Source organism: Nipponia nippon, unplaced genomic scaffold (genome assembly GCF_047370975.1).
Source record: "Nipponia nippon isolate SJK-2023a ecotype South Korea unplaced genomic scaffold, ASM4737097v1 scaffold_3, whole genome shotgun sequence".
NCBI lineage: Eukaryota > Metazoa > Chordata > Aves > Pelecaniformes > Threskiornithidae > Nipponia > Nipponia nippon.
The window spans coordinates 63945298-63960688 of NW_028262347.1; the positions used below are offsets into that span (position 1 = coordinate 63945298).

General features: G+C 43.2%; 1 protein-coding gene and 1 long non-coding RNA gene across 2 annotated transcripts in view; one reads left to right on the top strand and one right to left on the bottom strand.

Annotated features, from left to right (window-relative positions):
• Positions 1-12238, top strand: part of AKR1D1 (aldo-keto reductase family 1 member D1) — a 35597-nt gene extending 23359 nt beyond the window's left edge. The window contains exons 4-9 of the mRNA XM_087765208.1: positions 2592-2669; positions 4919-5041; positions 6790-6899; positions 7378-7543; positions 8324-8406; positions 12072-12238. Coding sequence (XP_087621334.1) covers positions 2592-2669; positions 4919-5041; positions 6790-6899; positions 7378-7543; positions 8324-8406; positions 12072-12114 — 603 coding nt within the window. The 3' untranslated portion in view covers positions 12115-12238. The remainder of the gene's footprint in view (positions 1-2591; positions 2670-4918; positions 5042-6789; positions 6900-7377; positions 7544-8323; positions 8407-12071) is intronic.
• Positions 1-15391, bottom strand: part of LOC148054676 (uncharacterized) — a 38523-nt gene that overhangs the window by 8731 nt on the left and 14401 nt on the right. The gene's annotated exons all lie outside the window — the stretch shown is intronic.

The window sequence follows — 15391 nt, forward strand, 5'->3', positions numbered from 1 at the left end:
TTCCTTCACGTAGATTCCCCATTCGGGACTTTTGTCCTTCCTCCCTTCAGCCCAGTGGTAGTGCTCAGCCCCTCTACCCTAGCAAGGCAGATGACCAGCAGGAACAGGTCTCCTCCAGGCCACCCCATGCCCCCTGCCTGGGGAGCTCATACCCAGTGGCAGGTTTTCTAGGGGACTCTGCTCAGATGACTGATTCATCAGTAAGCAGGTACCTGTTCACTAAATGATCTCCAAATCCCTCCCAACTAAATTATTCTGTGATCTAGCAGGAAAGCAGGTATTTTAGCCTTACATTGAACAAGGCTCATCCAAGTATCTTCATGTCATTTTAAGAGAATAAATCAAAACAGACCAATGGCCTCACTATTTGACTTCCTATTACCTTCTGTTTATACAATAGGCATTCACAAGTTGTTAAAATCGCTCTTTTGAGAAAGCCCACTTGTCAAAGACCATTTTGTGAAAGCAATGGGATGCACAGACCTGTCTTCCTGCATCTGTTTTGGTGAGGAAATTAATGGGAGCAGGGCTTTTCCTCTCAGTGGTTACTAACTGCTGTGTTTTAAATATGCAAGTTAAGTTGTCTGGTAGCTTTTGGAGTGCCTCCAGACTTTGAACATGACATGATATGATGTGACCCTTGCATAGTAGCAGTGACTGTACGGTGTTGTCCCACTCATTTCAGTGCTCATACGGCAGCATGGTAGGAAGCCACCTTACATTCAGTGTAAGGTGCATGGCTGTATCAAGAAAACTGCAAGAGAAGACAATAGCATTTGTGGGAATGACTGGTGCAGTGTAGTCCATGAGAACCCAAAGCTGAGAAAAGTGACCAACTTCTGAAAGACCTTTTCAGACACCCAGTAACCACCATCCTGTCACCATCAAAACACTGACTTTCAGCATTTTATCCCTCTTTATCCATCTGCAGACAGTTCTTTGGTTCAGAAACTCCCTTGTATAAAAAGATAGCTTGGCAGAGAAAGTATTGCCTGGAGACTATTGAGCAGAGACAACTGTACTTCAATACCTTGTGCAGTTCCCTGGAGGCAGGAAGAAGGACTGATCCTTGTGGAAATCCACAATAGCTGGCACCACTTATCTCAGTCAAGATAAGTTCATTTTCAAGTGCCATTCATCCTGACTTTGTTCACTTTTTAGAACAAAAGTGGTAGAAATAGAGGAAAATGGGGGGATGATAAATTAGCTAATGTAATTATTAACTGTCTATTAACTACTATAAAAAACTAATGTTGAACAAAAGTTAATGAATTAGAAGTGGAACAGAGTAAAAAGGTCTTGAATTCAGACTCATCCCCTGAACTCAAAGAAGTCCGACTGCTATGTGTTGAGCATGCAGTCCTTGGAGAGTCTGCTGGGATATCATGGAGATGAATGTTGTTTTCCAAAATGCCATGGGGTGGTTTTGTAAATAGGGCTTCTCCACCTCAAGTTATGACAGCAAACAGTTTGCCTTCTAATAAAAAAAAAAAAAAAAAAAAAATGTACCCAACAGCCACCTACCTTCTTCTAATAAAGACTTTTTTTTTCAGCAAGACACAGCAACAAAGGAAACAAGTTGTCTTTGTGGAATTCATTGAGAAAAACCAGCACATTTGGAGGAGACAGGCTTATGCCTGTAACTTAGACCTTGGCCTCTGAAATCTGAGGCTGTGTTTTCCCTAGGCTCACTTTTCCCATGAAGTGCCTAGAATTTGAACTTCTTGGCTGAATTGGGAGGCGCCAGTTACTGATCACATTAGTCACAGCTGCATGTTCCCAAGGAGTTACCATGTCAACATCTTGTACCCAGGCCTTTGAAATGTAGCAGATTGCAGTCAGATCAAATGTCAAACATCACTGAAGGGTTTTCATTAAAAAAAAAAAAAAGTGAAATTACGATCAGACAAAAGGGAGGGAGGTGTTAATGCATTGCCTGCAACAGCAGTGAAATGACCAGCAAATAAGAGAAAGCTGTGCTTGTGAGATATCAGCTCATAACTCATCTCTGAAGTCTTGTTTATAGGGTATAGAGATACAAAGAAAGAGTTCCTAGCACCCAAAGGAAAGTGCATAATATACTTAAGAGGTTCATGGCCTGTACTATAGCTATGCACGTAGCCCTTTACTACTAGTAAGTAGCTCTTGGAAATGGTCCCTCCAACTTTTGGGAGCTGGACTGAGCTGGTAGTCTTCCCAGGTGCCTAGGACACAAGCAGGATCAGGGGAAGGGCTGGGAAGAAAGGAGGGAAGAGGTGGAAGAGAATACAGGTTGGTACTCTAACCCAGCCCTTTGGAAGGAGACTAGTCCTTTGGATGTCATAACATAAAGGTCAAAAGTTTATTGAAAAACAAGGCCATCCAGGAACTCCTGAGAGTGCACTCATGTGACAGTTCAGAAGTGTATCCAAGGACGATCTAGCCATGGAGGATGTGGTAAGCCCAGCATGAATGACCTGTTGAACTTAGGGTGTTTCAGAAAGCTTTTGAATTTTTTTGTTTGCTAGTAGAAACAGAGTCTGTGGAAAAATCTTTGCTCTGAGGAGTGAAATTTTTTCTTTAAGGCACAAAAGTGTGGTTTTACTTTTCAGCCTGGAGATGCAATCTACCCAAAAGATGAAAATGGAAAAATTATCTACCATGAGACAGACTTATGTGCCACTTGGGAGGTAAGCAAACACAACATCCATCCATATATGCTTTAAAAGACACAGATCCTCATTTTCAGTTTTGTGGCCTTCATAGACAGAGCTGAGGCATATTGACAGGGCAAATGGATCAAATTCAACTAGATCCATAGATAAATTTTACTTCTGTCCCTAAGGATGTTGCTTCTTGCCATCACTTAATTATTTTTATAAAACAATAAAATGTTGTTGAAATATCTGACATCCACATTCCTTCATTCAGAGTGCAGTCTACATTTGCTAGTTGAGGTATCTGTAGATTTTTAACCAATCTCCCCTCTTTATCAGATCCTTACAGGAGGAGAATGTTGGAGCCCTAAGAAGTAACTGGATCCTCCTCAAAAACAAAGAAGCTTTTCAGCTTCAAGAAAAAACAGAATTTGCCCTAAAGCTCACCATAAAAAAAAAAAAAAACCACAAAAAATCACAAAAAACCACCACCACCAAAAAAACCCCAAACCCTTGCCATCAGAACAAGTTCACTCACTTCTAAATTTAATTAACAGATGAGAACGCAAGGTTTTTCTGCTACAAAACTTGGAAGGAAGTAGCATTTGCCTGAAAGATTGCATCCTAAATTTGTTTGTGATTTGCTCTAGTCCTGTAGCCAGAGGTCTCCTTAAGCCTACAGCCACTTGGCTTCAGGATATCAGGTGAGGTAGAAAGCGAGATTAGCAATCTCCTCATGTTCCTGCCTTTTGAAGCCTTGGACACTCTTCAATTCATGGCCAAAGCTGGTCAGCTCTGCTGCAAAAACATGAGTAATTCAGCCCAGTTCACACCAAGAGAGCTAACATGGGCTACTACATGCTCAACTTCAGCTTGCAGTGTCCAGAGCTGGATAGTCATGTCCCAATTTAGCTCTACTCGAGGTGCAGCAGATAAAGATGGAGAACGGGTGGAATTCTGAGTGAAAGTTCAGGGTGGGAGAAAGCCTGGGGCAGGCTTGGGCTTTCCCCTGGCAGCTGAGCCATCCAGGCTGGGCCTCAGGGCGAACGGGGACTTCCATGTTAGCTGTTTACGTTACCCTTGTCTTTGCCTGATGCAGTTTGTTCCTCTTTCACTGGCTAGTTCCTTAAATGTTGAAAGCAACAGCTGTCCGAACACTGTTATGTTTTTATCTTTAAGCTGGAGCTTATTGTAAAGGATATATTGTAGCTCTTCAGCTAAGCAGCCAAAAGAAAAATAGGTGATGGTGAGTGCCGGCAAATAATAGCATCAATCTAAATAAAACTGGCTAAACTCAATCCAGATAATTTCATTCTCTCAGTATGGTGCTAGCAGGCAAAAATGGCTCCAGATGACTGTATTTGCTGACTTGTCACTGAGTGATACAAAGCATATGAGGCCAACTAGAGGTCATCAAATACATGGTGCCTCTCACCTCCCTGCTTTCAGCTCCTGTGAGACAAAAAGGAATAACAAAACTGACAGAAGGGGCACCCAGCTCCACACTGGGGTCTGCTCTGCCTCAGTCACCGAATCATTTGTGTGCAGAGTTTCTGGGAGTAAAGGGGAAGACTGTAGGAAGGGGCTCTCTTTCCCCTTAACAACCCGGCAGATGAAGCTAATGAAGACCAGGGCATGTATTCATACCCAGTATTCATAAGGCTTTCTCAGCTATTAGGATTTGTCTGAAGTGCAGAATATCTAGAATTCCTCTCTCCCAGCTTTTTTTTTTTTTTTTTTTTTTCCCCTACTTTATACTGTACTGAAGTTTTCTGTGCTGGTTTTGTGATGTGCCTTGCCAGGTATTTAGAGGATTTCACTGGATAGAGATTTCATATGAAAAACTCCCATATAATCAGAAGGAATAAATTGACTTATCAGGAAAGCAATCTGTTTTGTTCACTCTCCCTTCTCCAGCTTCAAGGCAGTGCTAAAGCAGCATAAAGTAAGCAAAACTCTTTGAAAGCAGAACTCTTTGAAAGCAGATGTCTGGCACTTACGTATCTATATCTCAGATTAATCTTTCTGCTCTCCAGACAAATTCTGCCTTCGCAGGAGGTATAAACCATTAGGGTTTGGCCTGGAAAGCAGGTCTACATGGGAACGGAGTTCAGAATAGCGGGACAGCACCAGCCCTCATGCTAGTAGAGCTGTTAGTCCATTCTTGAGACTGCAGAAAAACCTTTGCTACAGCAGAACTATCTTCCACCTATCTCTAAAATGCATGCTCCAAGGAATCAAGCCAACATGTGGGACTCCACTGGTCTTTGCTTTCTTTGCAGGCTATGGAAGCATGTAAAGATGCAGGCTTGGCAAAGTCTATTGGAGTATCCAATTTCAACCGCAGGCAGCTGGAGATGATCCTGAACAAGCCAGGACTTAAGTACAAACCTGTCAGCAACCAGGTATGACTGCAAGCCAAGGGCCGTGCCTGCCATGGTGCCTCTGCCCTGTGGGGAACGCAGGGGCAACACCTGGCCCAAGCCAAGGGTGATGTATGCTTTGCCACAGATGCTGCCCTTCATATTGTCACACTTCCATTTCTAGCTTGAAAATATTACTCATCCTATCTAGGCTAAAGATAAATATTTGAAGATGCTGGAACGATGGCTCTCCTCAGTTCCTGCTCCAGGACTATAAAACTAGTGCCTCTGTGCCAAGCTCTGTAACAAGGTTGAATGCTGAGTCAATGCAGATCTTAAATCTCTGCCACGTACCTTACTTCAAGTCCAAAAAATTCCCAAGATAAACCATTCAGGGCTAACCAGTCCTCAATGAAGCCATGTCTACCTCAGCTGACACCAAACCAAAATAACCCTAAGTATCAGGGATCCTGAGTCACTCTAAGCTTCCCAAGTTTAAAAGTTGTACAGGAAATCTAGGAGTTACTTCTAACTTGCTCTCTTGTGCCTTTCCTAGAAGATGTCAGTAAGAGTTAGAGAAAAACCTAAATTAAAGAGGAAACCCCATTAAGCAACTGACTTGAGCTGAAAAAGACCATGAAGATGCTAGGCATGTCCAAGTTAAATTACAGTAGCGAGGCTCAGAGCAGGCAGTAAATGGCAGTGACCCATCTGAATGCCTAATACCTTTGACTCTGGAATTTGGCAGCTCACTGCATTTCCTAGAAATCACTAGGAACCTCTTCTGACTTATTTGGCACAAGCAAATATTCACATTAGCGGTATCAGAGAAGAGGCCAGAGACCAACTGAGACCAACTTCCCACCCTCAGTGTGTGGCCTGAAGGGCTAGGATTGGCACAGGGCAGGGCAGGGAGGCTGGCTATAGCCTTCATTTCTGTCTTTGTCCTGTGTGGAAAAGCAGCCTGCAAGAGGAGGAAATCCCAGCACCCTTCGCTGGTATTAACATGCCCAGCGGGTGCAAAATGCAATTGCTGTTTCTGGCGTGGCCCTAAGGCTGCACTGAGCATTGCTGCTGCTTCCTAGGGTTGAGGACAACTGGGCAAAAGATTAAGCACAGCTTAGGGCAGCTAGCCAGCAAGCATAGATGTGCCAGATATCTTCAGACTGCCTGCAAACAGTGGTTGCTCTGTCACCTTGTAGACATCCCTTTCCCAGAGACTGAGAATGCAGCCAGAAAAATCCCTGCCTGTAAGGGAATGATGCATAGTATTTGCAATGTGGGAGGGCAGAGCTACTAACAAGGTCATAACCATTATGGAGATATCTCATCTTTTACATATCCCCCCTCACTTTTCAATCTGGCACACTTTATGCCAACACTTCCCCTAAAAACGTCATCAGATTAGTCATCCTGAATGCAAGAGGCAGAGAAACAAAGATCTGACCCACATGAGATGGGTTGCCTTCTCAGCCTACTTCTTTAGTGAGCTTCCCTCACCTCCATCCCCCCACTTATTGCCACTTTTCCACTAGGGGCCAATAAACATTCCCTGCAGCCATATTATAATCACAGATGTTGATCTGCTGTCCACCAAAAAAAAAAAAATCCATCACGCAACAATGTGCGATTAGAACAGTAACCACAGGTTGTGTTCCCCTATTCCTTAACTTACATGTATCCTTTCCTGAAAGCATCATCTGGTCTGCAGCTCTCACAAATATTGGGACACCATCTGCTTCTGCATCTAGTCCTGTTGATTAATCGTCCTTTCTATGTTACTCTTGTAGGTCGAATGCCATCCCTATTTCACCCAACCCAAACTCTTAGAATTTTGCAGACAACATGACATTGTTATTGTTGGGTACAGCCCACTGGGAACCTCAAGGGATGAAACATGGTAAGTTTCCATGTTACTCTCTAATAGCAGGGTCACTATCCAGGAAAAGAGGAATAGTTCTCTGTTGCTGGGTCTCTCTGCAAAATACCTTTGTCCCCATTTTTCAGAGTAGTTTTGAACTTCAGTGTCTAAATATTACTGTTGTGAATGTAAACTTGCAACACTCCTGCTGCATGCTGTCATCAAAAAAATGCCAGGTGTCTATATAGGAGGTCACCTTAGGTCTCCTCTAACAGAAAGGAAGTGTCTGTAACTGGGAATGTTGAAAAGTTAGAAACTAAGTCAATGTTAGGACATCACATAGGAAATTGCTTTTGCAGCCTGCTAACCTAAACACCAAAGCTCTTCTCCCATCTTTCACAATACTTGTCAAAAAGGTGCAGTATTCCATCCACAAACAAGTAGATGCCGCCTCTATATTTTGACACTAAAAATAAGGAGGTTTTTTTTGTTTTCTTTTTTTCCAATTTTCTTCCAGGGTAAATGTGTCCTCCCCTCCTTTACTGAAGGATCCTGTGCTGAATGCCATTGGCAAGAAGTACAACAAGACAGCGGCACAGGTTGCTTTGCGTTTCAGCATCCAGCGAGGGGTGGTGGTCATCCCAAAGAGCTTCAATCCACAACGCATCAGAGAGAATTTCCAGGTAAATTTGTACTCCAGTGGTGCATGGATGAATCCACTTACATTGGCTTAGCTCCTACAGAAGGCGATTTTCCCATTTCTTTCTTTAGACATAAGGTTTGACCAATATCAAGCTTTGCCACATTTGATGCTTTTTGTCCCCATCACTTAACAGTACCGTGATATGACAATAATAGAGCACAGAGGAAATTTTGATGTCTTTTAACCCTCTGGAGTAGCTAAAGTTCCAGCTGGTGGTGTGTCCCAGAGCACCAGTTACTGCAGTGAGCAGCACAAGCGAGATGAAGTAATTCAGTAGGTCAGCCCAAGGGTGCTGGCTGTAGGTGTTCTGGAATGACTGACTTGTTCTGCCCAGTCTTGAGGTATGGGGCAGCTTTGTTAGGGAAAGGTTGCTGCATACAGGTGTGCCAGGAAGGCTCATAACCACACCACCAGAAAGCATTGGGCTTGACCACCACACCCAAATAAGATGAAGAATTTGTTCCTGTGTCCCTTGCAGCACTCAGTACTCACACTGCTCCCTGCTTTCCCTGCCAATGTGTTGCTTTCAAAGCTGGTGGCCCAGTACTTGCCAGACTACCTTTCTCTTCTTGCAAAAGGGTGTAAGCAAATGTGACTGGACTTATTCATGTCCTCAAGACTTTCCTATAAATGCAAGCAAGTATGGATTTGTGGGGGACACAGCAGGGAGGAGGGGGGATTGTACTTCTGAAATGTGGAACATACGAATGTTGATTGTGACAAGAAATGCTAACTTATTTGTAACATCTCCCTCCATTAGATCTTTGACTTCTCCCTCACTGAGAAAGAGATGAAAGAAATTGAATCCCTGAACAAAAACGTTCGTTACGTGGAACTGTTAATGTAAGTTCAGGAGGAATCCTAGATCCTCACAGAACATTCCTGTCTTTTCAGAGGATTTAAAAAAATCACTTCCTTTTAATATTAATTTTTGTATAAGCCACCTTAAAATAAGGTAAGGCTCAAATATGGGAGGTCTTTAATACAGCCTGAATATGTTCCTGGACCCATTGCAAAAACAAGTGTGCAATACTTGCTTAGAGCTCAGATGTCAAAAGCCCACCTAGTAGAAAGTGACCATACCTGGTTATTCCATCACTGCTCCATCTCCTTAAATGCTTTCTCCTATATGACAGCAATGAGTGTCTCAGCCACTCACAAGGTGTAGCATTGCCCCTGTCTAGCAGTGTGGATATAAGAGCCGAAATTCAAACAGGAGCACTTTCTTGTCTTTCCCCTCCTTCCCATCTTCACTTCCAGTGCTTAGCAAGCCATGTTGCTGCTCAAGTACAACGGCTTATGGATTGTAAACCTAGCATTTCCAGAGGCAACTTGTCCTAAATTGCCATGTGAAAGGCTAAGAATAACACTGCTACATGAAGCCACAGGGATAGTTTAGGGAGAGCTCTGCTCCTTCTCACTTAATACTTTGGTCAGAACATCAAAATTTGCCTACCCAAATTGCTTATAAAAGATGATATATCTTAGTGACCACTTGTGGTCACAAACTTTGTTTTGGCCTTTCCTCTGATGCTGTCTTCTTCAGCAATCTCCCTCTCCTACTGTCATGTTGAGTTATACCTTCTTATATGGAAAGCAGAAATCCATGCAGGTCATTTGACTGCTAGACCGCTTCCTAATTACCCCTTCTGAGAACTAACAAGGCTTGATGTCTTGCTACTTGTGATCTGAAGCTTACCACCCAATGTAGTTTTGCTTCACCTGAAGGCTGCACTACCCCAGAAGGCTCAGACTGACCCAACGTCATCTCTTCTGGAGAATGAGGCTGTTTGTTTTTCCTTCAGCTCAAGAGCTTCTACAGTTTATGGCCAAACTTTATGCTTTCCCCTTTTCATGGCACTCAATGTGTAGCCGAATACTAGAGATTCATTTCCATGCATTTCTCTTGTTACCTTGGATTATCTGTGTCTTGCCAAACTGTAGTGTGCTCAAGCAGTAAAAATAATGAAAAGCAGAATAGCAGCATCAATAGCACTCTAAAACATTGACCATTGTTCGAAAGATGGGGGGAATGTTGCAAAGGAACAAGTAAACCACTTACTGTGCTGCATAAATATGAATTAAGTTAAAAGCATCATAATGGAGTTAATCTTTCATATTTTAGCTCAGCCAGGTGCTCTGAAGCTTTAGTTTCTTAAAACTTAAAATAACCTTCCATCAATGAGCAGTACTTAGTTCCTGAAGGCTTCTTACAAATGGCCTAGCAGATTCTTATGTGTGTTTTTGTATTTGAAATTGTTTTTTCATAGCTAAGTTGAGCGATAACACATTTAAACTTTTAGTGACTATATACATGAAACGTAACCTTGGTGCAAATGCAAGAGCCTTTTCCAGAAGCAAAGTTAAAGGATGCAGATGCCTACAGGAAGAGAATTTTGAGGCACCAATCTAAAAAAATAATAAACTAAATGCTTTGCTTTATTAGACTAAATTTGGTCACAGGAGGCCACTGAGGACAAGGAAAACAGGATGCATAGGATGGGCGTTGCCAGCTATTTTTCACAGGAGTGCCATGTTTGGGGAAAATGCTTAAATACAGTCTGACCTCAACTGTGAAAAATGCCTTCTTAGAAAAGCAATGTTGCCATGTAAGGAGCAGCTAAATGTATATCTGCCTACTATGTGTTCTCACAGTGAAGTGTCCGGAATTGACACCACAACAGATGAGTTATCAGCCTAAAGAGATTTCTTACATCATCCAGCAATATGCATCTGAAAAAGTCAAACCATCACACAGAAAAACTTCTGGTTAGTCAACTTTGTGCAAAACCTTTGACTGCTGTGATGCAAATGCCAGGAAAGGAAAAATTCAGCTTTCCTCTGGCTCTTCCAGTTATCGGCTACCATGGGTACTGTGTGCAAATCTGTTGTTCTGAGGGTGTGAGTAAGCCCATATGAGCAGGATATTGCGATCAGTGGAATGAGTTAGCAAGTTAAGCACCTGAGCAGAAAATAGAGGCCTTGTAAAAATAGGAGTACTCCAGAAAATCTCAGTCTGAAATGGTTTCTTCTGTCTTTGGAGAAATCTAGAAGTATTGTGCTGGGCGAGTTTTACATTAATCTCTCTGCTTGATTTATCTTGTGCTCCCAGTCTCTGCTATGGATAATCTTCCTTACCAGTTATTCCCAGCTGCACTGACTCCTCTGAGTGAATCATTTTCATTCAAAGGACTCAGACCTTTGAACATGTGAGATCTGATTAGCAAGCATGCTCCATAGATGGAGAGATTATGACACTGGCAACTCAGACATTGTCAAGTTATACTGAAACCAAACAAGCCAAAGTATTGTGGCTTGGGTTTTTTTTGAACGAATTCAATCTGTTAATGTGTAAACACTTCAGCTTGGCTGAATATTGGAATGAAATGTTTTGACACAACCAATTCAAAGTGTTTGATGCCTTCCAGTTAGTTAACTTCAATATTGTTAAATGTATTCTTCCAAACTGGAACGATTCACAGCTGGGATAAATGCCAGTATTTGTTGTGCTCTGCTGTAAGGCAAAGCAGCCAGCTGCCATGGTGCACCTGAGAATGCTCTTCAGAAATTTTTGATTTTGCTAATGGAAAGTCTTTGTCAAGCCAGGACTTGTGGTTTAGCATCATCTTCTCAAACAAACAAGAAAACCTACAACAAAACAACTACCTCTCTCTCAAGTCTGCCAATAATGGAAAAACACAGTGTTATTTTCTCACCTGCAGTTGAGCCTGGGAATTTTCTTCTTGCCTTTCATAATGATCCTGGGTCATGCATCTTCCCCAAGCATGCAGTTTTTAAAATGAAGCCTGAAGTGTCTCTGCCTTTGGTAGTATGCAGCCATGAACATCCCTTTCTCCCCTGAACTGGGTCACCCCAAAGATTCTTTGTAAATTCTCTGCCACTGGTGCTATTAACCTAGCAGAGCACCTACATCTAGCCTGAGCTAGAGGACAGCCAGACCTAGTCTGGATATGGCAGCCACTTGGAGAAAGCACCATACCAGACCCAGACCTGTTCATGCCAGCTCTAAGCGCATAAGCCAAAGTAGTACAACTCTGGTGTCTCCACCTCTCCTTCAAATATAGCCCTTATTTCTGAGGATCTTTCTAGACATCTGAACGAAGAAGTCTTCCCCTTCCACTATAGTGAAGCCATCCCCCTTCCCTACAACACTTCTACTAACCTAAGTTAAATCCACAAATATAGCAAGAATAGCTGACATCCAAACTTTTGTTCGTTCTTCCCATCTGTCCTTAAGGTATGTAGCCTGTAGACCTGAAAAATAGTCCTTCGCTGTCCTCGCCTTAAATGCACAGGTTTTCTTCCAGCTCTGCAGGGAAGATTATTCAGAGCAGGCAGCTTCTGAATAAGCAAAAGAGCCTTCCATGAAGGCCATCTGTATATTGCAAGGAAGAGAAGAGGATTGCTAGGCACAGGACAACTGCATCAGTGATGCAATATTCTGCCTCACCTGAGAAGCTCATTTGTTCAATCTGACCTATCCACAGGTGGCGTGACCATCCAGAGTATCCCTTCAGCGATGAATACTGAAAACAAGGCGTGTCCGGGCAGGTTCCTAACTCGGTGACATTAGGCTTCGCTGAAAGTGACCCAACGTTTGGTGCTTTGACTTCATGGGAGACTGTTCAAATCAACATTAAAAACATGACATTTACCTCCTCTTGTCTTGTCAGTCTCTTATTGCTGCTGAAGAGCAAATCTATTTAACCTATTGAGTCCCTGGTTGTGGCTTAGGAGGCTTTAACTCTGAGCATTGAAACTTCAAAACTGACAGCTGATAAAATTAAAGATTTCTCTTGAAAACAGGCTCACTAGTTCAAGCTAAATCATTTTCACTCAATTGCACATTCTTCACTGAATTTGAAACAAGAAGTTCTGCTTCAATAGATGTGAAGCAGTATCATTTTGTTTCATAGCTCAAGTGAGAGAGGAGTGGGGAACTAATTGGATTTGAGATAGATATATGCGCATATGTATGTTGATATATAGATAGATATAGATATATTCACTGCTTCATGCAGTGAAGCCTGTTTCACTCTGACCAGAGTATTCTTCAGCCACATACATAAGCTGCATTCCATAGGTACACCCCAGCTGGCTCCACATGCAACTAGTTCAAGCCCTAAAGCATTATAAGCATGTTCATATCCCCCCGCCCCCAGCAAAACACTGGAGAGTATATGACTATTGCATCTATATTTGAGCTGCTATATGAGGATGATATTGCATAGCATTGCATATGCAACCTGGAGCCATCCTGGAGCTAGCACTAGTGAGAGCCTCATCTCATGAGATTAAAAATCCCTTAAACTTCTTTCCTGCTCCACAAACTGATATTCAGCCAAGAAAATTTCTGTTCACTTCAAAATTCTTAGTCTTTTCTATAAACTCCTGACCAAGACAATACTGAATTAGGAAGCTAAGTTTTAACAGAGAAGAAAGTTGTATTTTGTTAAATACCACTTTCCACCATGCTTTGAGACTGCAGAACACTGGCAGGTCCAAGAAAGGGTAGGAATCAGGCAGAAGCAGTCAGGCTGAAACCTGGGCATTGCCTTCAATCTGTCCTCAGCTCTCTGAAACATGGGGGCAGAAGCATGGACACCAGAGTAAGGAAGACTAACTCCTTCAGCATTAATTTCTTTTCCAGACCACTTGTTTGCTCAACAAGTTCTGCAGTCTATAGGTGCATTAGCCTAAACCCACATCTGCAGAAGGCTACTTTCCCTCCCTCCCATGCCCAAGCACTCCAGTTTCCTGCCACAGAGGGGGTACACTAGAGAGGTATGGGAGAAGAAAATAAATCATACACAGAGAGAGTACTTCATGTACTAAAACATGCGTACTGCCATTGGAAAATGGATCATACATAATCTTTGGTCTATAGCATCTGCTTTTATTTATTGCCATTGCTATTTATTATCCCTGGAGTGACTGGAACAGGAAAACACCAGAGTGTACGGTTCATGGAGACACTTCTGTTGGGTCAGGGTGTGCTCCCCAGAGCTGAGGCACAGGGGTACAGGGTGGCCACTTCATAGGAGGAGCAGGCAAGGCTCCCAAATGGGTCTAGTGCCAATGCATCCCTGGATGAGGTCAGTAGGCACCACTAGAGAAGTCAGGCACCTTCACCGGGCGTGGCCTTCACGTAACATTTATAAATCCATGTCAACAGAGGAGCATTCTGCTTGCTGGAGGTTACCCAAGGGCAATTCCCATTTTAGTCTATTACCCACTTAGACCAGAGGGGAAATATAAAAGGCAGGGGAGTTATAGCTGGGGAGGAAGACAACACATGAGAAATCTCCTGGTGTAGATCTAAGGACAATCCCAAGGTCAGGTGGAGCTCCGCTCCCAGGGGCAGTCAGAACCACTATCACAGTCCTGCTTTGCCCCTTTGTGAACAGCTGAGGTCCTGACCAAAAACCTGAACAATATCCAAGTCTAAATTCAAGCACCAGAGAGGAGCACAGTTACCACCATGCCCAACGAGTTATTCCAGTTACTTCACAAGTACAAGCCTTAAATAGAGCTATTGGGGCTCAACAGCTTAACAGTAGAACTGTACATGTTTTTGCACTGTAACTTGACCAGGTGCAGGTCTCTGGCCACAGCCAACATTCAGGCTAGGTTTGGCAAAGCTCTTGTTTTCTACGCTGCAAATGTCAACTAATGCTTAGCTTAAATGCTTGCACCAGCCCCTTCACAGCTATCTGCTCTTTCCAGACATCCCCTCAGAGGTTAGGCAGTGCCTGAGGTTCTAATAAATCAGGTGACCTTGGACGTGCAAGTAAGGAAGACAATATGCTGAAGCCTCTCTAACAGGAAATACCCTATAATCAAGCCTTCAATCTGTACCGAGTTAACAGGCAGGACAGATTGTGAGAGTTCCTCCAGCCCAAGTCATGCCAGCAAATCCCTTTCTCCCACTGCCCACCTTTAATTTTAATAGAATCCTCCTCCTTTGCATTGCCTCACTTGAATCTGATGAAAAAAGATTCAGCCTCTTCCCAGGGCCAAATGCTCCCATACTCATTTCCATCAGTTATGAAACTGCTACTGATGTCTAGCCTAGTTTTCCCCCCCCCGCTTTGCTCGGTTTCAGACCATTGCTCCCCATTGTTCTCCATCTTGCCCTAGAAAGAAAAGGCTTAGAGGAGGGAAAATAAACAGGCCTGCAGATGGGGGCTTGGGAAAACTCATTCCACCAGCAACTGCATAAAGAGACAGAAAACACCCAAGCCCTGGCCCCACGTACGATCTGCTCGCATCTATCAAATTTCAGAGGCTTATTGAACTCACTGCCTGGTACGAAACATGTTGCTTGGAAGTGCCGCGTACAGCCCTGTTCCAACTGGAAGGGCCAGGCTCGGACAGAGGAGGTTCCAGCACCTCCTGCTCTGATAGCAATCACACATGACAAGTTTAGACCCAAATGTGTACTGGGAAAACTTACTTACTTTTATCATAAGTAACACAAGTAGTTTGTGACTCTTCCTGTAGCTGCAAAATGAAATTAAATCCAGACCAGAGAAGTTTGCTTCAACTATGCACAAGTGACTATGGCAGAGAGAAGACAAAGCGATGCAGCATTTTGGATTCTTTTTGCAGCCCAAGAGCTGCTCTGGGCTGGCCAGCAGAAAACCAGGTGATATACTCACATCCCCAGCAGCAAAGCAATTGTCACAGCTGTACATTAGAGCATGGGCTTACCTGGCTGTCAGAGGAAGAGGCATTCCCTGCTGTTAAACAAGCTCGGGGCAGAGAACAAGGCTTTCCAGCTGCCAAAGCTGGGCCCTTCCTTGGG